The sequence below is a fragment of the Akanthomyces muscarius genome, chromosome 2 (assembly GCF_028009165.1).
Source record: "Akanthomyces muscarius strain Ve6 chromosome 2, whole genome shotgun sequence".
Lineage (NCBI taxonomy): Eukaryota > Fungi > Ascomycota > Sordariomycetes > Hypocreales > Cordycipitaceae > Akanthomyces > Akanthomyces muscarius.
Window position 1 is genome coordinate 2,211,584 of NC_079242.1, and position 24,565 is coordinate 2,236,148.

General features: G+C 53.6%; 10 protein-coding genes across 10 annotated transcripts; 2 read left to right on the top strand and 8 right to left on the bottom strand.

The window, feature by feature from the left end:
• Window positions 1–219: 219 nt before the first annotated feature.
• On the bottom strand, window positions 220–3,515 carry LMH87_003833 (uncharacterized protein; the record flags this gene model as incomplete). The annotated part of the gene is made up of 2 exons (XM_056194962.1): window positions 220–3,169; window positions 3,226–3,515. 2 exons carry the CDS (start codon window positions 3,513–3,515, stop codon window positions 220–222), a joined length of 3,240 nt encoding a protein of 1,079 aa, XP_056048638.1.
• An 818-nt stretch (window positions 3,516–4,333) lies between these two features.
• Window positions 4,334–6,517, bottom strand: LMH87_003834 (uncharacterized protein; the record flags this gene model as incomplete). The annotated part of the gene is made up of 4 exons (XM_056194963.1): window positions 4,334–4,452; window positions 4,510–6,099; window positions 6,161–6,356; window positions 6,440–6,517. 4 exons carry the CDS (start codon window positions 6,515–6,517, stop codon window positions 4,334–4,336), a joined length of 1,983 nt encoding a protein of 660 aa, XP_056048639.1.
• Window positions 6,518–7,037: 520 nt separating this feature from the next.
• On the bottom strand, window positions 7,038–7,627 carry LMH87_003835 (uncharacterized protein; the record flags this gene model as incomplete). The annotated part of the gene is made up of 3 exons (XM_056194964.1): window positions 7,038–7,306; window positions 7,363–7,516; window positions 7,583–7,627. The coding sequence occupies 3 exons, from the start codon at window positions 7,625–7,627 to the stop codon at window positions 7,038–7,040; spliced, it is 468 nt and encodes a 155-aa protein (XP_056048640.1).
• Window positions 7,628–9,144: 1,517 nt separating this feature from the next.
• LMH87_003836 (uncharacterized protein) lies at window positions 9,145–10,812 on the top strand (the record flags this gene model as incomplete). The annotated part of the gene is made up of 6 exons (XM_056194965.1): window positions 9,145–9,151; window positions 9,303–9,354; window positions 9,416–9,623; window positions 9,681–9,837; window positions 9,900–10,285; window positions 10,360–10,812. The coding sequence occupies 6 exons, from the start codon at window positions 9,145–9,147 to the stop codon at window positions 10,810–10,812; spliced, it is 1,263 nt and encodes a 420-aa protein (XP_056048641.1).
• A 448-nt stretch (window positions 10,813–11,260) lies between these two features.
• LMH87_003837 (uncharacterized protein) lies at window positions 11,261–12,442 on the bottom strand (the record flags this gene model as incomplete). Its single annotated transcript, XM_056194966.1, has 2 exons — window positions 11,261–12,091; window positions 12,149–12,442. 2 exons carry the CDS (start codon window positions 12,440–12,442, stop codon window positions 11,261–11,263), a joined length of 1,125 nt encoding a protein of 374 aa, XP_056048642.1.
• Window positions 12,443–13,158: 716 nt separating this feature from the next.
• LMH87_003838 (uncharacterized protein) lies at window positions 13,159–13,609 on the top strand (the record flags this gene model as incomplete). Its single annotated transcript, XM_056194969.1, has 2 exons — window positions 13,159–13,355; window positions 13,486–13,609. The coding sequence occupies 2 exons, from the start codon at window positions 13,159–13,161 to the stop codon at window positions 13,607–13,609; spliced, it is 321 nt and encodes a 106-aa protein (XP_056048643.1).
• A 201-nt stretch (window positions 13,610–13,810) lies between these two features.
• LMH87_003839 (uncharacterized protein) lies at window positions 13,811–14,124 on the bottom strand (the record flags this gene model as incomplete). Its single annotated transcript, XM_056194970.1, has 2 exons — window positions 13,811–13,951; window positions 14,014–14,124. 2 exons carry the CDS (start codon window positions 14,122–14,124, stop codon window positions 13,811–13,813), a joined length of 252 nt encoding a protein of 83 aa, XP_056048644.1.
• A 1,743-nt stretch (window positions 14,125–15,867) lies between these two features.
• LMH87_003840 (uncharacterized protein) lies at window positions 15,868–17,899 on the bottom strand (the record flags this gene model as incomplete). The annotated part of the gene is made up of 3 exons (XM_056194971.1): window positions 15,868–16,209; window positions 16,313–17,526; window positions 17,704–17,899. 3 exons carry the CDS (start codon window positions 17,897–17,899, stop codon window positions 15,868–15,870), a joined length of 1,752 nt encoding a protein of 583 aa, XP_056048645.1.
• A 577-nt stretch (window positions 17,900–18,476) lies between these two features.
• On the bottom strand, window positions 18,477–19,757 carry LMH87_003841 (uncharacterized protein; the record flags this gene model as incomplete). Its single annotated transcript, XM_056194972.1, has 3 exons — window positions 18,477–19,286; window positions 19,337–19,477; window positions 19,533–19,757. 3 exons carry the CDS (start codon window positions 19,755–19,757, stop codon window positions 18,477–18,479), a joined length of 1,176 nt encoding a protein of 391 aa, XP_056048646.1.
• Window positions 19,758–20,545: 788 nt separating this feature from the next.
• Window positions 20,546–23,482, bottom strand: LMH87_003842 (uncharacterized protein; the record flags this gene model as incomplete). Its single annotated transcript, XM_056194973.1, has 4 exons — window positions 20,546–20,581; window positions 20,635–20,662; window positions 20,730–23,011; window positions 23,246–23,482. The coding sequence occupies 4 exons, from the start codon at window positions 23,480–23,482 to the stop codon at window positions 20,546–20,548; spliced, it is 2,583 nt and encodes an 860-aa protein (XP_056048647.1).
• Window positions 23,483–24,565: the final 1,083 nt, after the last annotated feature.

Genomic DNA, 24,565 nt, shown 5'->3' on the forward strand with positions numbered 1-24,565 from the left:
AGGTTGGACGTTGAAGCTACCGCCTGGTCGCTGTTTTACACCCAAGGCCAGCCTAAGCATGTACCAAACAAACAAGAAATACAAAAACCCGAGCATCTTCCGCGCTGATTCTGACTCCAAACAAACGCCAAACCACAAACATTGTATCTATAAACATGCTGAGTGTAAAAGGAGGAGAAAGACACGAGTCCCACACAATGCATCTACTGCCGCCACCGCCTAAAACTCCATGCTGCCGTCGTTATCTTCCGCATAGCTTACGTTTCGAGCGCGACGGCTCTTTGGCGTGAGCAGAATGCGGCCTCTAGAATCGACCATGGCGTCGCCAGGTTCTGGCCTAAACGGATTGCTTCTTTCGTAGGCTGTCCGTATCTGAATGGCTTCAAGGTCCCATTTTTCCACCATCGGCGCGTACTTCGCCATGGCTTCAGCATATGCTTGCTTCTGCTCGTTGGCCTGCATCTCAAATGGTCGGCGAGTCTCTTCCGATGCTTCTTTCCACATGCGCGAGGTCATGACACGGACCTCGTTCGGAATGGCCTTGGTCCGGCCCCCTTTGCGGTTCTCTTCGCATCGCTTGCGTGCCTCGTCAAAGTGCATCTTGCTGAAGAGCAGATACGCGTTGCCAGCCACCTTGCCTGGCTGTACGGGTCGCTCTCCGATCTTGGACTGTACATACTTCCAAGCTTCGGCTTCGTATGCATCAATGCGTGCTTGGCGTGGATCCTTGGCCGCCTCTTTGCGTTTCTGTAGTAGCAAGGAATCGCGCGGTAAAATCAACGGTGTGGGCACTTCAATAGGGCCCAGAATCTCTGCCAGAATCTCTGAGGCTGCTCGCAAGCCCGACAGATAGGCACCATGAACGGTTGCCGGGTGGGTGCCGATGGTATGCTCGCCCGCGAAGAACAGGTTACCCAAGGGTTTCGCCATGTTATCGTAGTCCTCAGGTTGCATGTCTGGCGCCGCCGACGAGTAACTGCCCCTCGCAAAAGGATCAGAGCCCCATCGCGTCACGACTGCTTCCAGTGGGTGCGGCACGTCTGGACCGAAAACGCTGCGTAGAGTCTCTGTGGCTTCGCGAATCAAGGCTTCGTTGCTTGTGGTCTCTGTGTCGAAGCCTGCGTCTCCAGCCATCAAAGCAAGCAGGCAGGGCATGCCCGTGGTATTTGTAACATTGAACCACTGAAAGAAACGGCCGCGGCTGCCGCGATATTCATGTTGTGACGTGCTTTCCGGATCTGGGGCGTCTTTCAAGACCCCAAATATGTGCCTATCCGCCTCCCAAAATACCCTATCATACACCAGGACCACTTTGTTGAGAATACCAAAGCCCAATCTCTCGATAGCTTGAGATTTCCAATCAGGCACAGGCGGGTCAAACTCAATGTTGCCATGTTTTAAGACCCCAAGTGGCACTGTACAAACGACGGAGTCGGCTTCCACCACTTTTCCGTCTTCGCATTCAATGCTTGCAGGCCCGACAAAGGAATCAGCGTGATAGCTAATGCGCTTCACAGGAGACTTAGATGTGATGTCCAGAGGAGTTGGGCAGTGGAGTAAACCACGCGCTACACTTTGATAGCCACCAACAATCATTGTATGGCTTCCTTCCCATTCGTTTCCAGCATCAATATCCCAGAGTCTAAGACTCAGATTGTGCAAGTTTGTAGCATTGCTGTATTCAAGATTGGCAATATGCCAATTTATAAGTCTGTGATCCAGCGGGTTCAGTTCAACCAACGACTTGTACTGGGAAATGGCATCATCAAGCACTGAACCCAAGGTACAGTCTGGGTCATGGATTGCATGGCTTAGATCCAGGTCCGTTTCCTTATCAATGCCATGCTTTAGATTCCACCCCATCTCAGCCACTTTTTCAGAAGATTTAGAGGTTGCAGGAACCCCGGGTTCAGAATAGACCCGTCCAGTCAGTTTGTCCGAAGATACTGGTATCATCGGCACTGTGTCTCCAGAATGTTGCTGTGGTAGCGTCGATTCGTTGGTTTGGCTAATTGCCATCTCTTCGCTTTGAGCGATGCTTTTGCTCCCATCCGTTGGGCTGTCTTTGCCCTCGTCTAGCAAGTCACGGTTGCCTTGTATCAATTTGGCAGCCGTCATTTTGTGCTTGTGCTCGCTGACACGGTCGAGGCAGTCGTTGTATAACTTTTCAATCAGCTGATCACGCTCGGCATCGACTGGTTTTCCATCACTGTCGTATATTGTGGTTTCTGCTTTGAGTGCATGATAGGGCAAACATAGCTGACCACGCACGAGAATGTTGATGGGATTTCCGCGGTCGAATCCAGTGATTATCATTCCACCCATTTCTGCGGTGCATCGTTTGGTATGGAATCCATCCATGGGTGACCTGGGCTGAGTCTTGAACTGGCGGGAGTAAACTCGGCCTCCCACTCGGCCTCGTCCTTCGATTAGTAGGACTTTTGGTACATCCTCGCCGAGGTCATTGAAGCGATCCGCGTACTGCTTGAACAGTCCCTCTAATTGTCTGGCGCATGATAAGCCCGAGATCCCAGCTCCTACGACTGCGATTGTTCTCCTCTTGCTGATCTGCTTTTGGAGTTTCGCCTTTCTTGCAACGCGCCCCAGGTCGAGGCATCCGAAGTTGATATATCCCCGACGAGCGAGCCAGTCGTAGCACAAGTTGGCTGCATCAAACCAGCGAGCGTTCGCACACCCTACCGCTTCTTCTCTCGTGATCCCCTGCCAGGGCTTCTTCAGCCAAAGGCGCAGTATACTATTTCGAACATTCAGGTACGTAGTCACCTGAGCGTAGGTTATGTGATGGCGCAACAGGAGATATTCTTCGGTATGGAGAGCATATGGGTTCAATCTCGAGTTTTCTGCCGCAATGATGCACTCGGTTGCGTACTGCGATGGCGGTACATCTTTAGGAATGGATGATTTAGGTTGAACGATGAAGTCTAATCGGTCGCCATCATGCGAAAAGCTGCGACAAGGTATCGATGGGGTCGAAAGATCGGGCATACGTTTTCTTGGGGTATCATTATCAGCCGGCGTCGTCGCTTTACTAGAGAAGGATGATTGACGAGATGAGAGGTCAGACATCTCGGAGACGAAGGATTCCGTTGCGCCATTATTAACGGACGGCAGGGGCATTTCGCAGTCTGGTTTTTCAATCTTTATTACACTGAGAGTTGTCAGAATATGAATAGCCGATGTTGTAGACCCTTGGAAGCGGCTTACCTTGGCGTTTGGTGGCCTCGAGGTGGGCTGACGGGATCCGGATCCATATTTTGGCTCTTCATGGCGCCAAGAGCCTCAGCCATAGGACTGGATTCATGAAAGTTATTGTGAGCATATGCAGTTGGATCTTGATATCGCGTGTCGGCGGGCGGGATGTTGCCCCCGGCCTGCGCCGCCGCCGCGACGTTGCTCAAAACTGCGAGTGAATCCATCGGTCGAGTTTCACCAGCTTGCTGTACAGAACCGAGTCCGTATCCCACCCTGTATTGGCTATGAACATATGCTTCCATTCTGGCGCCACGCAGACATGGTATTGGACGAGTCGGGTAGATGCAGATGCCGAGTGAAATATCAGCACGCCCTTGTGGGCCAGCGCTTGTGAGAGAGTTCGTATGTAAGGGTCGCGATGCAGGGTTTACGAAAGGGCCTTTGGTGCGACCATGAGGCGAAACAACTGCAGATTTAAATCTAATATTTTGCACACAAATTAGCCACCGTGCAGTCTCAGTCTGGCTCACATATAAGCCGGTCCAATGTCACTCACTTGGTACGACCTTGCTGCGATATAGTCTGATTCGAACACAAGCCCCCCGAAACAGGCGATCATATCATCGATCCAGATCGGGCGGCCCGCTAGTCGAAGAAACTCACACAATCGCCACAAATCTGTTCTTCCAAGGACAGATAGAGATGGCCTTTCGGAATTACAACGAACATGATGAAGCCCCTCAGGTCGCCGAAACTACTCTCAAGCGCCAAGTCACGTGCAGCACCATCGTCAAATCATACTTTCCGCAGCAGTGGGTCGCCTCCCCAATCTTGCCGTTTCGAGCTTCACAGAACCAGCAAGGGTCACGAACACAGTCAGGCCCCGGGTAAAGGGTGTTCAAGATTGTCTGGAAAGACATCCGTGCTGAGAAGTATCGGTCAAGAAAAAGCCAGAAATCTACGGGGCTCCGCAATCAAATTCCTCGCCGCGACGCGTTACCAAACGACTCGGCGATCACGGATTCACGGCAGACCGGGCGCAATGAATTCATCTAAATCTCAAGAGTGTTAATAATGGCTGTCATTTGATGGCTATGCTTACTATACATATTACGAGAAATCAAGGCGAAGAAGTAGGCTCGTCTTCTTCTTTGACGTAGGATGCCTTTTCGATCGCGGCGTCCATCATCCTGTTGCCGCTAATTATCGATGTGGTACATATGACTATATTCCGTCGCTCTGCACACACTCATTAGCTGTAACCCAATGTTTGGAGTTATCTGGCAGAACACCCACCTTCTTCCTGCCTGGCAATAAATCGTAGCGCGGCGATTTCGGTGAATGTTACGCCTCCAACAAAAACCACGAAGGTTGTCTGCTTGCTACTGCTGCCGGAGAGCAGAGCACGTGCTTTTACAGCTTTGTCCTCCCCCTTTTGGATTTCGTAAAAGGTTTCACCCCGAACGTGCTTTACAGCTTCGTCAAATCCGTGCCATCCTTGGGATCCGCTGGCTGTCGCGCTGGTGCCGGCATTTGCCGCGCTATTACCTTTGATGATGGAATGCAGGTACGGTTTCTGTATAATGCACTGCACAAGTCGGACAGATAGCGGGGCGTAGCCGCTGTAAACGTATGCAATATCGTTGGGATCATCCTCCTTGACCTCGTCAACAATAAGGCGGAGTTGCTTTCGCAGGTATGTGTAGTTTGTTTTCGTGCCAGCAGTGCCAGCACTAGCAGTCATGGGTATCATTCCCGCTAGGGGGGATGAGCGAGAGAGAAAGAGCTGCAGCTTTTCTAAGTTATTAAGCGTGAGCATATGCTGGTAACCGTAGCCTTGCAGAACAAGGCGTTTGAACTGATCAAAATCCTTTGGCTTGATGCCGCCGGATAAGCAAGAGTAGACGCAAAGAAGTCGCAAGGTTTCACGAATCGGTGCTTCTCTTGCTATGAGCTCCTCAATGCCGTCCAACTGAGAAGACGGGTCCGCTCCAGCAGCAAGATTTTGTTGGACCTCTAGTAGGCCGACAAACTGGTCGCTTTTTGTATGCTTTATAATTTCTTCCGCAAGACCTGTGTGAAGGCGAACGCTCTGGTGCTCTTGCTGGTACCCAGGTAGCTGACTGACAAAGTCCTTGAGTTCCGCCAGGGTCTTGGTCTTGTGCTTTGCTTCGTAGTCGCTCTGCACCTGCTGCAGTCGGCGGGCGACTTTGTTTAGCTGATTTCCGACAACCGCAAAGTTGGAATCACGAAGTTCTCCGTACAGCTTGTCGCTGCCGTCCAGAACGACGTTGCGTTTTCGATTCTGCGATGTGTTCGATGACTGAGCCCCGGGTCCCACGATTGTGGTATCCGCCTTTGTCTGGTTATGTTGAATTTCGAACAGCTCATCAATTAAACCCTCGTAGGTCAACTGAGTCAGAAGTGGAGTGACGAAGTCCACTTCGCGATCGATAATGATGACGCTGTCATTAGTCGTACTTGGAGTCAGCTTGGCGCGGCTCGTCTCGTCGCCAGCCTGGCCCGCCAATGCTTCCTGACGCATCCGGATCAAAAGATCGGCCACCTTCTTAGCATTGTCGCCCTTTCCTATGATTCTAGGAAAGAGACCGTGCACATGCTGAATGTCCATGAGCGCTTTGGCCAGTAAGTAATTGGACGTAATGTCTTTATGGAGGTACAGGTCTCGGAAGGCGTCGTCGAGTTCGAGCGACAGGACATCTTTCTCCAGAGGAAAGAATGAGATTGGTATTTCGGAAACGTTGACGTCGCCAAGGACACCAGCCTCTTCGAATATTTGATCGGAAACCAGGGTGCGGCGGGGAACCCAGCAAACATGAAATTCATGAGTGGTTTGGCTTTCGCGTTGTACTCGTTTGATTTGTTCTATAAGCAGCTCGGTCAGTCGGCAGTGTTCTCATATGATGCATTGAATGGTTGTCCGTACTCGCTATGGTATCGGCCTGCCGAGCGCATTCGCCTCGAGCGATGAAGACGACATTGTGCTGGCTGGCGTCGACGTTGTTATTTTCCAGGACAAAGAACTTGTCAACTCCGTATTCTTGAAGCTGGGCGACCTTGACAATCAGCCCAATGGGGCCTACCAGGCTGCGATCGAAGACCAGGTTTTTCTTGCCGCGAACCTGTTACGCTGAAAGTTAGCTCTACATTAGGAACGGGCGGGCTCAACAGCAGCCGGGGCTGGCGGGGATCGGGGCAGCCGTACGCCTTCGAGGAGGTACAGCAAGTCCTTGCGAGCTTTGCCGCGGACCTGCTCGGTAGTGAACTCTGGTCGTGGCGCCATGACAGCTCAACGCGATGGTTGGCGGCGCTTCGGTAGAGCTAGACGGCAATTCGGCGTGGTTGAAGGAAGGTTGGTGAGCTGCGCGACACTGGGATTAGCGGGCGGTGAGACCTGGAGCTTCGTGGGGTGGCTCACTGTTAGCCTGGCGCGTCACCCCCACCAGACGTCATTGCCAGTGAACAAAGTAACACATTCAGAGATGCTTCTTGTTTTATTCTACTTGTTCTTTCGAACGGGTTACTAGATCTAGGTTTCTAAATCATTTTAAATTTGTAATGATACTTTTCTTATGTACTTTACAAATTGCGCTGCCACGTTACTGCCTGGTCCTGTGTGCCTGCCTGCCTGGTGCGTGAACCTGCCTACCTAGGTGAGGCCGCAAACGCCGGGCATATGTATGCAAAAGAATACACCAAAAATGCGATATATAAATAGATCTAACGCTTGAATTACCTTGCGTAATCATTAATCGTGAAAGGCGTACGAGAGCCCGTTATGAAGTCGTTTGCGGGGCCCTAGCTTAAACGGTTTCGTCGTGGTAGACAAAGTCGATGTCACGGGGACGTCGACGGTTACCCTTGACAAACTGTTCATTGTCAGGGGGTCTTTCGTCTTTCGCATTGCTCGTCAGCATGCTCTGGATGCTCATGCAGACGCTTTCTGCACTTTGAACCGGACTCCAGCCCTGATTGCCTAGCAAGTCCAGGCAGATGATGCCGTTAGAGTATATATGTGGGTGCATCGGAATGGGACGGTCTGGCCGTAGCTCGAATGTGGCCTCTGGTGGCTCTGTGGAAGAAGACTGTTAGCCTGGTGATTCTCTTTGACTGCGCGCAGAGACCTACCGATAGGGTATGCGTCGCCGAAGACAATCTTGAGCCTGAATATCTGGTTTTGGTACAGAGGGTTGACATCAAGCACGCGGATGTCAAAGTGCCACTCTCGCAGGTCCTCGCCCGATATAATTTCGATTCCCGGTGGCAGTCCCTGTTTTGCGATCTTTCAGAGCGTGTTAGTTGTCGTGCCCCTGTTTCGCGGCCCAGATATAGGATGATAGCTGCTTACCTTTTGGCGTTCCTTGGACACTCGGTTTGCTCGTAGCGACGCCATGCTAGTAGGCTATCAGAAGAAGAATGACGATTAATGATGAAAGTCCGCTATCGGCAGTCACGTACAGAGCTGATGAGCAGCTGGCGCGAAAGAGGCAGGGGAAGAAAACGAGGAAGAAACGAGGCTGTTTTGTCTGCAAGACCAACAGGCGGCTGCAGTATGAAAGGCCCAAAGGCTGGCGGGCGGGCGCTTTTTATTAGCCTAGCCGCAGCGCTGTGGGTCGCCATGGCCGTGCCGCAACTGGGTGTTACAGTGCGACGACAACGGATATTTGGAGGGTGGTTCAGTGCAGAAAGCATTGCAGTTTTTCTATGCGCATGCATACCACCGTATTCTGAACCGGAAGTGAATAACGGAGGATAGGCTTGGACAGAGACAGGGGTGGGGGCATGAAGTATGGTTGGAGTCGCACAATGCTGTGGTTTGCTCGTGAAGGGAAATAGTGTAACACCAAGCGCCAGCAGGGCTGCTGTCCATCATCGAGGCGTAATGGGTGTAGAGGGGCGATATCAGATCTAGCTGGCGCCAGAAGACGCCTTACAGTTCAGCCTCACTCTTTGGGTGAAGGGGTGGCCATCTGTGGTGCTGGGGCCGTGATTGGGTGCAAGTACATTCGCTCGCATCATATTCTGAGCTGCTCAAATCTTGGATCCGAAATACTGTGCGTATAGGTACAAGTGGATGTAAGTAGACCTAGCTAATTTAGACGAAAAATTCCACAGATGAAAAAGGTAAATGGAAGTGACTGCTGCTCAGCCACACACAAGGCTCACGATGCCGTCCTGTTTTCACCTAGGTAGGTAATGCGGCCGCTGAATACAGGGAGGCCTCGAGTGGCCTGCTGAGCCACCATGGCCGCCATGGCTGAGCCCAGTGGGTGCCCAGCTGTGTTGTGCTGTCGGCATCACCGCCCGAGCGCAACTGGGGAGCCGCTGTAAGCTTCATTTACTTCGTACCTAGGTACTGGATAACGTCTTCCCACAGCTCGATGCGATATAGCTACGCAAGCAACAGACCAGCGACTATCGAGTCCAGCAGCACATTCGGGCCCGTCCTAGGGATATTGATAGCCCTCTGCGACTTCTTGTAGTTTTTGATAGGTAGTATTGGCCATCACAAAGTCTCCGAACCTACCCAGCTGCTGGGAAGGTATTCCGCGCTCCAGCACACCCTGGCCCAAGAGGGGCCGGGCGGCTGAGTGGGCCACTCTACGGAGGGGCATTTCCCTGTGACGCTCGCAACGACCCCATGCACACTGTACTTAACTTCTGACCCTCCCAGCCCTTTCCTTCTCTATCCTGAGAAACATTCTCTTGCTTTGACCTGTCTGTACACGAAAGCATCAGGTCTGGATCCCACCGTATTCTTATTCGCCCTCGCGCTACGAAAACACAACCCGCCGATCCTACTACAGCCGCTAGCTTCCTAGGCTGGACCTCGCGGTCGCGACCCCTCCTCAGCCGATTTCTTGATACCCCGCCGTGACAAGCACGAACACGACCAACCAGAAAAATAAAATGAGTTGTACGTTGCCCGTAATATCGCTCGCGCAAAAAAAAGGTCACTGTGCGCGCCTGTGCGAGCAAAGGACGCACGATGCGCTCGTATGCGCGGGGCTACCTATGTGCCGTTACTACTAGGGAACACTCGGCTGACCAGACACAACCATGAATAGTCGCCGGCATGCTGCACAAGCTGGGCGGACAGCCCGAAAGCTACGAGAAAAAGTATGCGCTTTCCAACTCGTCTCGAATTTGACAAGCAGCACTCTAACACGCATGCTCCAAGATCGAGATACAAGTTTGGCAAGACTCTCGGCGCCGGGACTTATGGCGTCGTCCGTGAGGCTGACGGCCCCCAGGGCAAGGTCGCCATCAAGATCATTCTCAAGAAGAATGTCAAGGGCAACGAAAAGATGGTCTATGACGAGCTTGAGATGCTACAGCGACTTAAGCACCCGCACATTGTCAAGTTTGTCGATTGGTTCGAGTCAAAGGTAGAGCGATCGAACAACTCAGGCAGCTAAGCCAACGATGACTGACCCCCTCCGCAGGACAAGTTCTACATTGTCACCCAGCTTGCCACTGGCGGCGAGTTGTTTGACCGTATCTGCGACCAGGGCAAGTTCACAGAAAAGGACGCGTCCCAAACGATCAAGCAGGTCCTTACAGCTGTCGACTACCTTCACAGCAACCAAGTCGTGCATAGAGGTACGATGCGGCATGCGCCGGGCCACTACGTCACTTGAACAAGCCGACTGACACAATCCTAGATCTGAAACCCGAGAACCTGTTGTACGTTACTAAGGATCCCGCTTCCGACCTGGTTCTTGCCGATTTCGGCATCGCAAAGACTCTGGACAGCAAGGAGGAGACTCTCCAGACCATGGCTGGCTCGTTTGGCTATGCCGCCCCCGAGGTCATGAACAGAGAAGGCCACGGCAAGCCCGTCGACATGTGGTCGATGGGCGTCATCACGTATACGCTTCTCTGTGGCTACTCGCCCTTCCGCAGCGAGAACCTCGCCGATCTGCTCGAGGAGTGCACGCAGGGCTCCGTCGTCTTCCACGAGCGCTACTGGAAGGACGTCAGCGAGGACGCCAAGGACTTTATCCGATGCCTCATCGTTCCCAACCCCGAGGACCGCGCCACCAGCCAGGTATTTCTATATCCCTAATAGCCTCCCCATCTCGTTCAACCTTCATATGCTAAATCGCCCACCCTCTTTCCCAGGAAGCCTTGAGGCACATCTGGCTTAGCGGCGAAAACGCCACCGAGCACGACTTGCTTCCCGAGCTGCGCCGCGCCAAGGAGGCCCGCGCCAAGCTCAAGAAGGCCATCCTCGCCATCCAGCTGCAGAAGCGCATCGCCCGCCTCCGCCACGAGGCCGGCGACGGCTCCGACGACGACGACAACGACCTGCAGGATGCCGCGCAAAACGTCGAAACCAGCGGGCTCGCCAAGGCCTTCTCCGGCGTCAGCGTCTCGAGCGGCGGCAGCAGCAGCAGCAGTGGCGACTCCAAGAAGCCCTCCCTCCGGGACACCGTCAAGAGCGGCGCCGTCTTTCGCGAGGTCGTCCTCGCCAAGGTTCGCGAGGAAAAGGCCAAAAAGGAGGCCGCACTGCAGACGGACGAGGATCTCGTGCAGGAGGCCCGCCGTCGCAGCTTCAACGCGCAGAGCTCGTGATTGGCACGGCGGCCGGGGCAAGAGGAGTTGGATCAAATTATATAACGAGGCAGAATGCGACCCAGATAGAATTACGCGGGCACTTGTCGACTGGGTGTTTCTTTCTTGCATGGACAGTTCGTCATTATTCGTTGCAATGCGCTATTCAGAAATGCAACAGCTTTTCCATTGTTCAATCATTACTTTCGTCCTAGAATGCTCTTTGTCTGTTCCCTTTCGCCTCTGCTTGCAGGCAGATTCGCTATCCGACAAGTTTCCCATCATAACTATATCATCATTATCATTGCCATTGGGTTCGCTATAGGTCAATTAGTCATCCCTCCATCGTACAACAAGAGGGTTTTCCATAAATCGTCATCTTTCCAACATGACACATTATAAATGCTCGCTAGTCATATTTCTCAAACAAAATTGCAAACAAAATTGCCATCGCCAGCGACGGGGTACATCATATATAAGAAACCATGTCGGCCATCACTTGCTCGCGATATTCTTCGTAGTGCTTGGCATCAAAACGCTTGCGTTTCCAACCATTAGCGCGCAGTCTCTCGATCCGTGAGTGAAGCTCCAGGGCCCGCATCTCCGCATCGGCCGGTACAGATGATTTAGAGCTCAGAGCCGCAGTAATCTCTCTATCAATGGCGCCGAGATGAGATGTGATTTGGCGCTGGATACTGGCCAAGATGGCGCAGTATCTTTCCAGTGATTCCCGCTCTTCTGAATTGGGCAGCTCCTCCTCGGGCATCTCCCGCGGGGGGTCGTCTCCGTCGACACTTGATGTCGGAGAAAAGGATGGGCAAATATCAGGCATGCTCTGCACGGAAGGAGGAAGAGGATCAAGAGGGATATCTTGGCATGGCGATGTGCGTCCACTGCCGGGGTCTGAAAAGCCAAGGGTGGGCGAGTCGGGTCGAACGCAAGGCTCTTGCTCCAGTTCATCAGCAAAAGCAACTTTTTTCTTTCTCTTCAAGGGCTGTCCAACGCTGGAGGCTGCAGAAGGTGTGGGAGACGACATTCTTGTGGAGCTGGATTGACGCGATAGGCAGGATTCGATGGGAGAGGAGAGACTGGAGGAAGGCGACAAGGGTCGTACGATGGTCTGGTAAGCCTGTTCGTCGGCGATCTTGGATTTTTTAGAAGCAATGTTGTAATGTTCTCGGGCCTCCTCGAGGAGTCTGAGGCGGTAAGGGGAGCCCACATGCAGGCTCCGCGCTTGCATTTCCAAGGATGTTGCGGCATAGAAATGGAGGTATATCAAGTACGCAGTCTGGGCATTTTCCTGGCATCAAGTTAGATGGAAAGTCGTGAACAATGTTGCGTGGAGATGATTGCATACTCGAGTCGTCTGGACATTCTTGAGAATCTCGATACAGCGAGAGGAGCAAGGGCGATATCTCTTGTTGCTATAATCTCTCTTCACCTCGGCCAGGGCCCTCTTCCACTCTGCTGAGGTGTATGGAATGTCTTTGAGTGATAATAGCGATTTGGCGGCGGGGCGTCTGGTTGTCGTATGCGTGTGTTGTGAGGCAATCCAGCTTTGGAGAGGCGCCTGATCGGTTTCCATGATGAAGCCACTGCGGCGCGACACCGTCGAAGGATCTGTGGACACTGGCTGTGCAGTCATAGCCATGATAGAGAGAGAAAAAACAGGAGTGAAGAGGAGGCGTGTTAGTATTGTCGGTGAAAGGTGGAATGCGGAAGGCGCTGTTGTAAGTGTCGGCAGCTGGCAGCGAAGGGTGTAAACAGGGGCTGCACGTCTCCTTATAACACCGTGAACAAACGACGAAAACGCTTCGCGAAGGTATTCGAAGACTAGATCGGACTTGTGATGCTTCTAATTTCGTCGCTCGCAGGGTCGGCTGACTCGAAACGGTGCTATCGCTACACAGGCAACAGGGCACACAACACAAAGAAGCGAGCGTTGTCGACGAGCCCAGGGTAGCCAATGGTGGTGGTGGAAAGTGAGACAGGAGCCGCGGTGTCTTGGCTTCTGACTCTGCGATACGTGGCGAAGCAACCCTTTGTTTTCAAGGGAAACAAATAGGCAAACAAGTAATTTGATTATTGTATTTCGAGAAACAATTACATAGCTAACCAGGAAGCAGAGCAGCAGATGGACAGGGCGCCTTTTAAGAGAACGTGCTGATGAAACGCAACGCTTGGGGCAGGGGAGGGCCACCTACCTACTGGGAGCTGCGCGAGGCGCAGGGGTACAACCGCCCCAGAATATAACATGGAACAAGCAAAAACAAGCAACGACCAAGCCCTTTTTCTGCGTTGCGTTGTCCAAGTGTCCACTTGGCGTCACTCAAGGCGAGGGTCCTGCTCCAACTCGATCGGCCGGCCATGGGCGACGAACGTTGCTCCATCCTGGACGACGGCGTCATGTCGCTAACGGAGTCGGACCGCAACAGAAGCAAGCAGAGCCTGAACAGTCTCCGAGAGCGTCCAGGACTTTACACTACAGCTGAACCATTTCCTAATCCATCCTGTTACTGCGAAAAATACGACCCGAAGCAACTGGGAAAAGAAAACAAACATAGGTATTCAAACACAACGGGCAATCGTGGAATGGCAGCCCCAACAGTCAGCGTTTAGGCCCTTTCCGTGCAATTTGCAAGTGCCGGACTCCCAGGGACGACGAGTCGGACGCGCTGATATCATGATTACCAGTAAGATTTTGCAGACAGCAGAATTGATATCCATGCTATCGCCCGCATGCCTGCCTTGTCACTTTGCAGATTGGTGCACCTGCGCTGCCACAAATGCCATGCAGCTGCAGCTTTGGCCCGGCTAGCACACTGTCTGAGGCATCAAAGCGCAACGCGCTATCTTCCACTGCATGCGACTCGTCGAGTCTGACAGCGAAAATGAAGGCGAATTCGCGCTGGTACATGAGAGCATGCTGCGAGATGATCTTGCAGTCCGATACGATAGATATTCTGGTCGGCGATTGAGGAGCAAACAGAGGTCTGAGTCTGGACATCACCAGAATCAACTACCGCGACCGTCGGCCCGCCATGGCCTGTGCACTGCGACCAAACGTCTTTTCTTTTGACATTGTCACCAAGCCTAGTCCGACTGAAAAACGTGGGAGGACAATGGTCGATCCCTGGGTGTCCCGGTGTTTGTTAGAGCACTAAACAACCTCTCATCGGTCAGCCTCCGACCCTCAACTGCGTACATACTTCGTACACTGACACTGTGATGCCCGATATGGAACGGACTAGGCGGGAATGGCGGAGAGCAACTGCCAATCTCGAGCAGGCCACGGCGTTCTCTGGCGGCAGCCACTGCTCCAGGCAGCGTCATGGGACGAAAATACGGGCGCCCGAACGGTTTGCCAACTGATCAGTGCGAACGCCCACTGCCACTTCCGTACGTACCTGCTCGAACCGGCGTCTTCAAGTTGCAAGAAGGGCGCTCTCCACGCGCACAGATCCCCTCGACGCCTACTTTAAGTGCGGCCACCCTTGTCGCAATGCAACGCTAGCGTCCGTGTCCCATGGGGCGGTCTTTCTCGTCAGAAGCACTGGCATTTCTCATCTCTATTGCTGTTCATGGCATAATAGTGGCAGAAAAAGGAATCTCCCGCTTCTAGACAATAACTGTTTTCGGTTTGGCGCGTCGCATCACTGCACCGACTCTCGCATATCTCTCGAAGGCAACAAACATGTTTCTGGGCGATTAGAGTAAAGGGCACAGTTATCAAACGGCGCTACTTCTGTGGTCTAACATGGACGCCTGCAGGCTGCAGTCGACTTTAGCGCATCCCTGTCCAAGTACTTTGCCGGGTCTACATTGGTAGAAGATTTACATATGCCGGTGTACACGAAACAGCTGCACGACAGTGGCGCATGCTGAATCACTTCGATCCATCGAAGCGATCCATCGAAGAATCGAAGAGGGCGAAAATTGAGTTACTTTGCACATCGCATGATCTAAAACAGTGCCTTGTTTTAGCCTTTACCTCTGTGATCCTGCACCGACGACCCACGACGGATACAGGGATGGCATCTGGGGAATGACACCACTTTCTCTGCGCTTGGTGTCCAAGAGTTTTTTTTTGTTACCAAAGCAGTTTTTCCCGGACCATGACACCACCTTTTCGGGCGCGTTACTCGCCTAAAGACGTAATATAGAGTGCAGCACCGTTTTTCTTTTTTCCTTTTGCTCGCCAGGTCAACGAACCACTCAATCGGACAGGTTCGCTTGGAAACAGGAAAAAGGTGAAAGTAGGATTCCACCCTGGCTAGATGATTGGTAGGGAAAATGAGGGCAGACATGGGAAGAAATAGTTTTCCTGGAACGGGTGTCCGCACGAAAATTTTCCGACGATGTGCGCATCGGCCGCAGAACTGAGAGCCGAGACGCAATCCTGGCGGGATATGTTGTCCTGCCTCGGAACGTGGCCGGAGCCTTTTCTTTGCCACGCCAAGCAAGGTCGCGCTACAGTAAGAAAAAAAAAAGTGAAATGTCCGCAAGTGCACACGTAGCTACTCTGGCTTGATAGTGAGGTCACAGTTGAGAGGCCAAGGTACACTATGCGCCGGGTTACGCCTCTTAACTCGGGCGGTTCGAATGACAACTCGAATTATGATGTTTTGGACGGGAGAGCGGGCAGGGATATGCCGGCCACAAACCGGAGGGGCAGGGGGCCATATGAACTGCCGGCGGCAACAAGGCGGCGTTGCGGCGAGGCTTTTACAGAAGAGGTTGTCCGTGGCCAGACTACACGTCCCGTGGATGGGGAGGATGCGGAGACCGCTTCGACTCGAGACCGGGCTCGCGTATGCAGCATCACGAATCGCTTTCTATATGCATCGTCACGAATCATTGTAAAGTCATAGGTTTCGTCGCGTAACCCATCGACCTATTGTAGTCGTTGTCCTTTACTGGCGTGTATCATGTCTTGTTTCTCTTTTTTTTTGCTCTGCGTCTCTACTACCTACTATGCATGTCCTCTGTATTGCATGTCTAGTCTATTCGTAGATTGCTTCAATTCTTTTAGTCTTTATGCTTTGCTTTTTTTGTTGTCTTCGTTTTCTACATCATTTATTGTGTAGTGCTTGGTGCCGCTTCAGCAGCATCAGAAGCAGCGGGGGCATCCTCCGTCTTGATGCCATCAACGACCTTGAGGCCCTCGGCCTGCTGGACGACGCTCTCCAGCGTCTTTTTCCTCTCCAGGCGAGTCTTGACCTCGTCGACCATCTTGTCGAGGCTGACGAGGATGCCCTCCTTCTCGGGGTGGCCGTCGCGGAGACCCATTTCCTTGATCTTGACGTTGCCCTGGGCGACCTCGTCGTCGCCGAGGAAAATGGCAAACGGCACGCCGTTGGCCTCGGCGGCCTTGAACTGCTGCGGTACCTTGGGTTTGACCTTGTACAGGAATTCGGCCTGGTTAAAGCATGTTAGCAAAATTTCAGTAGAGGCAGCCCCTTTCTTTGTTCGGTAGATTGAATTTTAATGACTGTGTGAAGCAAGAGTGCCGTGTATTTACCTTGATACCGCCCTCCCACAGCTTGGCGCAGACGGACAGGCGCTCGTTGACAAAGCCCTTGCCGCCAAAGGCCATGACGTAGACGTCGACCTCATTGTTGCGCACTGGGGTGGCAGACTTGTCGGCGGCCATGCGGGCCTTTGTGATGGAAAAGATGCGGTCGACGCCAAAGGAGATGCCGACGCAGGGAATCTGGTTCTTGCCGGAGAACATGCCCACCAGGTTGTCGTAGCGGCCACCGGCGGCGACGCTGCCGACACCGACCGTCGGGTCGTTGGAGCGGTCGTCGTCCTCGCCGCCCTTGCCCCTCCTCTTGGGTGCCGGGGCAGCAGCAGCAGCGGAGGCCACGGCGCCGGGTGTGGACTCGGGCGCCGAGCCCTCTGTGACAACCTCGTAGATGAGGCCGGTGTAGTAGTCGAGGCCGCGGGCGAGGCCAAGGTCAAAGGAGACGCGGTCGAGGACGTCAAAGGACTCGAGGTACTCAAACAGCAGGGACAGATCGGCGATGCCAGCCTGCATGGAGGGGTTGGCCGAGAGCTTGGGGTCGTTGCGGAGCTTGTCGAGCAGCTCGTGCTTGCCCTTGTGCACTACCCACTCGCCGATACGGTCGGCGACCTCGGCGTCGAGGCCCTTTTCCTCGGTCATCTCCTTGCGGACGTCGGCCCAGGGCAGCTTGTCGAGCTTGTCGACGGCCGACGAGATGGTGCGGATCTTGTCCTCGGGGACGCCGCAGACCTGGAAGATGCCGTCGAGGATCTTGCGGTGGTTGAGCTTGATGGTGTACGCCTTGTTCCAGCCGAGGCCCTCAAAGACCTCGCAGATGATGCGCAGCACCTCGGCATCGGGCAGCATGGCGTCGTAGACGCCGGCAATGTCAAAGTCGCACTGGTAAAACTCGCGCATGCGGCCCTTTGTCATGGCGGGCTGGTCGCGGCGGTAGACCTTGGCGATGTGGTAGCGCTTGATGTTGGTAATGTCCTTGTTCATGGCGAGGAACCGGGCAAAGGGCACCGTCAGGTCGTATCGCAGGGAGCAAATCTCGCCACCCTGGTCGGCCAGGTCGTAGATGAGCTTGCTGTCCTCGCCATACTTGCCGGCGAGTATCTCCTTGAGCTCGAAAACGGGGGTGTCGATGGTGACGCCGCCGTGGCGCTTGAAGACTTGCGTGATGGTGCTGAAGATCTTGTCGCGGATGACCATGTCCTTGCCATCCCCTGCGCAAGAACAAGTTACATGTTAGCTTTGAGAAGCACTCGAGAGAATAAAGAAACGAGGGGTATGTTCAGTGAGGGGTTGTTTGTGGTGGTCGTTCGCGAGCGTCGTGGTGGTCGTTCTGTCGCGAGTATTTGTTGTTTGATGGCGGGGGAGGGGTAGTTAAAAAGCGGCCTTACAGTCCTTGGTGCCCTTGGGGGTCTTGAGCTCAAACTTGGATTTGCCCATGTCGATGGTGTTTTCGTCGTGAGGGATCGACGTCGAGTAGAAGCAAACAGCAGAGGAATAGACCGCGATTGGGGGTCGGGAACGCAGGGAGTGGGATAGCAGCCGTGCTGGTCGAATAGACCGAAAGGTTGCCAGAATGGTCTTCATCCGCAGATGACGCCGTAAAAAAAACCTAAGCCCTGTGGTCCTTTTCACCTCCTGCGCGAGGCCTGGTGTTGTGGAGCTTGGTAGGGACGACGTGCAGAATTCCCGTCGCCGGTGGCGGCCACACCCCGCTGGACGAGCGCTGACTCACCTGCGGCGTGGTGATGACGTCCCGTCGAGCATGCAGCTTACCCTATACAGGTATTGACGATGGGCGTTGATGTGCTAGACCTTCCAACTACCTCATGATGAGGAAAGGACTGGATAAAATGATCGATATTAGGTTTCAAGGCTGTAATAAAGAACCCGAGAAAGAGCTGTATTTTATGTCGCCGCACTCTGGGGCATAGATAGTTCCGACACGCTTGCATTCTGGTCATCAGTTGCCTTGTCCAAGGATGTTTACCCCGTCTTTCTGATGAAGTGTAATTTGTCGCTATTATGTTGCTCAACCTTGTCCATAAGAATAGTTCCGTTCGTCAAACCCTCCATAAACTCTAATTCCATCTAAATGCAGCTATGTACGAAAGAAACCGCTGCATGCACCCAAACTCCGACCAAATCCTAGAAAAGTGTGCAATTACGCACTGGGAGCCTTCAAGCCCCAAAAATGCTCAATTTCTTTGGTAATGATTTCAGGTTGAGTCATGACAAAATCGTGAGTACCCGGGAGGACCTTCCAGTACACATTGTCACGACCGCCCAGCAGAGGAAGGCCGTCGGCTTCATAATCCTCCAGATTGATGATTTCATCCTTCTCCGCAAGCAGCACGGCAGTTGTGCCGCGCTTGCGCTGGGCGAGAACCTTCCAGCTTTCCTGCTGGTGCGTGAGTGGCGCGTGGCGGACACAGGACATGAACGCCGGCACGAATCCGAGGTGATGCGTGACCATCCAGCGGACATAGTGAGTGACGCGCTGCTCGATGGGGAGGCTGGGAGAGTCCTCGGTGCCGAAAACCGTGCCCGGAACTTCAGCCGACGCAACCTTGGCGGCGGCCTCGGTGTTTCCGCCGATCACAGGCTTCGGCTGCTTGGGGACTTTCCTGGACGAGGCGATGGGCTGCTGCAGGCGTCGGCTGGTGAGACCGTGCAGGATGCGCTCCGGGATGACACCGGAGGAGAAGATAAACTTGGTGATGCGGCCGAAGCGCTCGGCGCGGATGAGTCCGGCGGGCGCAAGCAGCACCAGTGACTTGACCATGTTGGGGAAAGTACCGGCGAAATGAGCGGCGATGCCACCGCCAAGAGAGTATCCAATGACATTGATAGAGTCATCGCCAGACCAAGAGAGAGGGCTGGAGGCGAGCGCTAGGAGCATTTGCGTAACATAAAGACGAGCGTCGTGGGGGATGTCACCGACACCATCAGAGTAGCCTCTGCCAAACAGATCCTAAATCATGTGTTGGAAATTTACCCAAAACGAAACAAAAGATGACTCACAAAAAGCATAACTCGGCACCCGCGCTCGGCGAGATTGTTTGCAATATAAGTCAAGGTAATGCACGAAGTAGTAATGCCGTGAACAAAGACGACCTTTTGGCCATCCTCGGGGCCAAACTCATAGACGCGGATGGAGCCATACTGTGAGCAGTGTCAGCCATCGCAATTCTTCAAAGAGAACGTGCGGTGAGCCTACCGGTGTTTCGACATCGCGTGCGCCTGGGAACTGATCAGGCTGATACACCAATTGATTCGTCTCGTCCTGGGTCAGGCGCGGGAGTGTCGTCTTGAGAGGGCTGCGAAGAACCTTGGCCCAGCGCGGCCAGAGCACCTCACGCGATAGGATAAAGATTGACGCTGTGATCACGGCGGCCGTGGTGGCAATGGCGGTCGTAGAGGTCGCCGTCTCCGAGGCTGACATGATGACGCGCGGAAGTTCGGGGTCGTGGCTGAATATAGACAACAAGATGTGTTCGTGAGAAATTTCTCTATGCTTGGGATATGAATTTAAACGAAGCGCGATTTGAGGCAGAAAAAAAACGACACCTCTCTCGCTCAGAGACAGCTGGCCAGCTGAAATAAAAGAACGGACAAGAACAGGTTCGAGAGGGTTGCTTATCACGAAATGTGGTAATCGCCCTTCAGCACAGGGGTAGGTAGGTAGGCACCTGCGAGCTGTGCAGCAAGTGAAACAAAGGCCTCCGAGTATGGCTGCAAGAGGTAGCTGCTCGTATGCTCGTCGTGGTGCGGTGTGCCAAGTCGGGTAGCGCAAATTATGAATGACAAGAGAAAACAAAAAGAATGAGAGAGAGACCAGGGGCGATCGGTGAAATGAAATGACGACGCAAGTGAAGCGATTTCGAAATGGTAGTTATTTGGAGCCGGTGCTGCCGAGGGAGAGCCTGTCGCGGCCGCCAGCTGGAAACGTGGGACTGTCGGGTCATCAGCCAGCCACAGCGGCGCCGACAAATGGGCCTAGCCGAGACCTCAATCAACCCCCGACCGTCGGGCAGTGACAGGCTGCAGTTCTACAGCCTGCAGAATGAACAGAATACCATAAGCAACGAATAAAAAGGTCATTTATTTTGTACAGTCATTTACAGAATCAAGTTTCGAGCATAGTAGCTCATGGGCACAGTCCCCCATTCCACGTATACACAAAATAAGTACAAGGCAGCGTGGGCTCATCCTGCAGCCCAATACACAACCCTAACCCAGTCCAACCGCCCAAGCCGCATCGCCAAGCTGCTGAATCAGATGACACAGGTTCTCTACAATCGGTGGTGTCGCTTCCTTACCCTGAGACACATTGGCACGCAGAATCTCCTGCGAGATTTCCATGCAGGCCCTGGTGTCTTGTAGGGATGCTTCCTTTGCCACACCTCGCACCAACGGGCCGCGAATCAGCGGGCGGCCTTGGTCGAATCCAATAAACCGCTGCACGGACAGTGAGTCCTGGTCGTCAAGATAGACGTTTCCGTAGGCGTATTGCGATGTCATCGTTTGCTGCCGGTTGGCCTTGTTAACCACACCATACGTCCACAGGGCAAGGGCGGCGTGATGCACTGCGACGGCATAGAATCCGTTCAGATGGTCTCGCGGAAACATCTTCGCGCAGCGCAGAATCTGTCCTGCGCCAAACACTGCAGTTCGCGCCGCGGTGCTTGCTGCCCACTGCTGGAGAACAGGGTAGATTCGACGGGCCTGATCCTCGCCCTCTTTGCCAGAGAATAGCTGCAGGTCATCAAGCGACACATGGAGGTTCATCTGCAACAGATGCAGCACGACTTGCTCCTGCACCGACATGTCTGGCCAGTCTCCGGCCACCAATTGAAAGTTTTGCAGCTCTCTTACCAGCTCTTGGTGCCGCGAGTTAAGGAGCAAGCTTGACGCCGAGTTCATGTTGCTCGTATATGATCGGGTTCGGTGCACCGCGCTGAGTTGACGATACTCCAATATCAAGCTCCAAAACCCATGAAGGTATATCGAAATAGATAGCTGAAGATCCAAACGCGATGCGTTGGCTGGAAGCTTGTGCACCTCGTAAAACAAGTCTCCTAGCGATGGCGGCCGCTTCGTTTGACCAGAATGACGCTCCATATACTTGGCTTTCCACTCTGCCGCCGTTGGAGCGAACCACAACTCTCTAGACTCTGGCAATGGCAGCGTCATTTCTCCATATGACATGCACGGGTTCGTCAACGTTGTCATGGACACTTGCGCTTCACGAAGGTAACAGTGAAATGCCAGTCGTTTCCACTGCTCTCGAGAAACCCAAGTCTTCCATTTTTCTTCAAGTTCTTCTCCTTCGTCCGACGCGCGAACCTCCATCAAAGGATAGTTGGCGCGCTGAAGCTTGCCACGATACCGCATCATCGTTACCGGAATGGCAAGGTGACATTCTGCAATCTCCATCTTGCGTCGATTTCCACTCCAGAGGGCAATATCTTCCCAGAGAATGAGAGATTGGACCAGACCCAGGTTTTGAATTGCAGTGTTGTTGGCTTCGAACCGGGAGGGTATCGTGATACGAATAGCTTCTTGCACGGCAAATCCAAATTTCCGCAGCGTCGGTACCGGCGTTGACACTGCTCCGGCAGCTGCGGCGGTTCCTATCCACTCAGGCCACTGCTCATTCAGTTTGAAGCTGGGAAAATGGATCCAGCCTGACACTTGACATGCATGCGCCGCCAGGAAAATGTGAATCATGCTGTCCATCAGCTCAACTGTTGGAAATGATGCAGCAACCTGGTTCCTGCTACTGTCGGTCTTGCAAGTACTGAGCACTGAAGAGAGCAACCTGTCTCGCCCAGACTGCTCCAGCTTCTCCTCTGAAACTCGAAAAGCCTTGTTATCGCCTCTCTTTAGATGCATCTTGGCAGCTTGGCTGCTGCTGACCGGCATATGTCCCAGTTCTGTATAACCTGTGTCGTGCTCCTTTGGCTGCCAGCGCCAAGGTGATTCCGTCCAGCCCCTGACAAGTGCGTTGCGCATCTGTGCGACTTCGCCCGCCGTCTCAGGGCGGCTAATACTGCCCTCCCGCCTCGATCGGGGCATGTTTCCCATAAGATCCAGATTCCAATTATCCAGGAGCCCAAAGTCCATGTCCGTCATTTCCAGATTGGTATTGTCGCAGAAATCCAATACATCAAGGCCATGGGGATCTGCGTTTCGCGACGGGTTGAAGGGTTGGTCGTAGAGCACATCTCGTAAGAAGTCGAAAAAGGGCATGGCCGCGGGATCCATCATATTGGCGGTAGGTTGCGCTAGCATTTGCGAAGTATCCATCTGCTCTGTGGAGGGATGCACGTAGCCGTACGCCATTTGGTTGTTATGAAAATTATTCTGCTCCTGTGCACTCTCAGGTGTTGGCAGTTGACCGTCATCGTGAGGAAGCTGGGTAGTCTGCGATCCAGGTGTCGTGTTGGTGTGCGCAGCTGGGACGGAGCTGGCAGTGTCGGGGATGGAGGATTGGTGTGGATGAGACGAGGGCGATGGCTCGCTCGACTCTGTGGACGCAGTCTGGGCAGCTGCTTCGGCCGGAAAGTGCGCGATATTCTTTGAGTGCCCATGGCCGATCTCAGACGAGACACACTCGAGGTTTCTGGAGACACAGCGCTTGCACGGCTTCGTTTCTTCGCATTTGACCCTGGCAGTCGCGCAAGGTCGGCAAGCCTGAGAAACACGGCCTGGGCCTGGTGAAGTCTGTTTACGGCGACGCTTTGCAGGCGAGTCGTTTGCATGGTTCGCGACGTGCCGGCGTAATAGGTCTTTTCTGGCAAAAGACTTTTGACAGATTTCGCAGATGAAGCGGCGGCCCAGGGTATGTGTTTGGACATGCCGAACAAGATGTTCGGGCCGCGAATATGAGCGGCCACAATCCCTGCAGGCATAAAGATTGCTACCTACATGTCCCTTACGAGGCGTCGTCGCGGCAGACTGATCCGGCTGGGTGGAATCCGTCGAGGCTGCGACTGCTGGGCTGGCAGTGCTGGGTCCGGATGGGGGTTCGTTGTATTGCGCTGCGCCACCCGAGTAAGAGGTATTGCCTGGAGTATGGTTGTAGAACGGCTGCTGAGCGTGCTGCTGGTCCAGAAGAGGAGGCTGAGGGTCCAAGATTTTGGACAGCGATGAGGATCCGTTCATGATGGTCGTCTTGGCGGCCTGGAGAAGCCAAGCTATACCTGTGTTGACGGCCAGCCGTTACATGAGGACGGTCGCACGCGACAGGTTATCGGGCAGAGAAGACGCTGCAACTGAGGTGTACTGATCGCAACGACCAGGCAACGACGGACAGAGTCGACTTCAATGCTGGCAGCGACGCGGCTGGGATTCGAGAAAACGATCGCGGAGCCGTTTCCGTGCAGCGGCTGGGTTGGATGGTGCTGACTATTATGCCACCAAGTCTGCAAGCTTGTGGTTAATTAGCTGGATAGCGCCATCCTGTTGAGGGCCTGGGGCACCGCCGAGAGGCCGACCTTGGCAGCAAGAACTGGAGTCGAGTTGCCAGCCGGACAGCGATCTGCCCTCCATCCACTCGCAGAGTCGCAATGGCAATGCTCTGCGCTGGGACACTAATTTAGCGCCATGTTAGTCTGGTTAGCTGATGAGTGGAGGCTGTCAAGAACTTTGCTTGCGTTGGGCCCAAGCTAGGCAGAGGAGGCCACTGGTACAGCTAGAGTTTTGGCTAGGGCCTAGATGGGTGGAAGACGGGGAGCGCGAGACACCTGAGAGAAGAGAGGGTGGGCGAAACAGCTGGGGTCTGCGATGCCAGATGCCCCGTCATCAACTTCGGCTGACACCAATATTAGGTGCTGAAAGGATTTTGATGTTGAATGCGGTGTTTTGTGCATGCTCGTGGCAGATACTTCGAGATGTTTGTGCTGGCGCTTTTGCCTATTCGCTAGGTAGGAGCAAACGGCCTGTGAGAGAAGCGTACGAACCTTGGGCAGATATTTGGAATGGGAGTCGTGGGGGAGGTGGAGGTACCTACCTACCTACTTGAAAGCAGGTACGTAAGCTGCCACTCCGCCATCCGTTGGTTCGCGACCCCAAATACTGATCATGATATGAATCGCCTCAACTGCACTGCACGTCTACGAAAAAAACAACTACATGCAAAGGCAAAACTGCGCGACCATCGCTTTACCCATAACACAACATCACAAAAGACCAACATCCTCTGTAGATGAGGCCCGCGTACTGGCAGCCAGTGGTCAGCAGTACCGA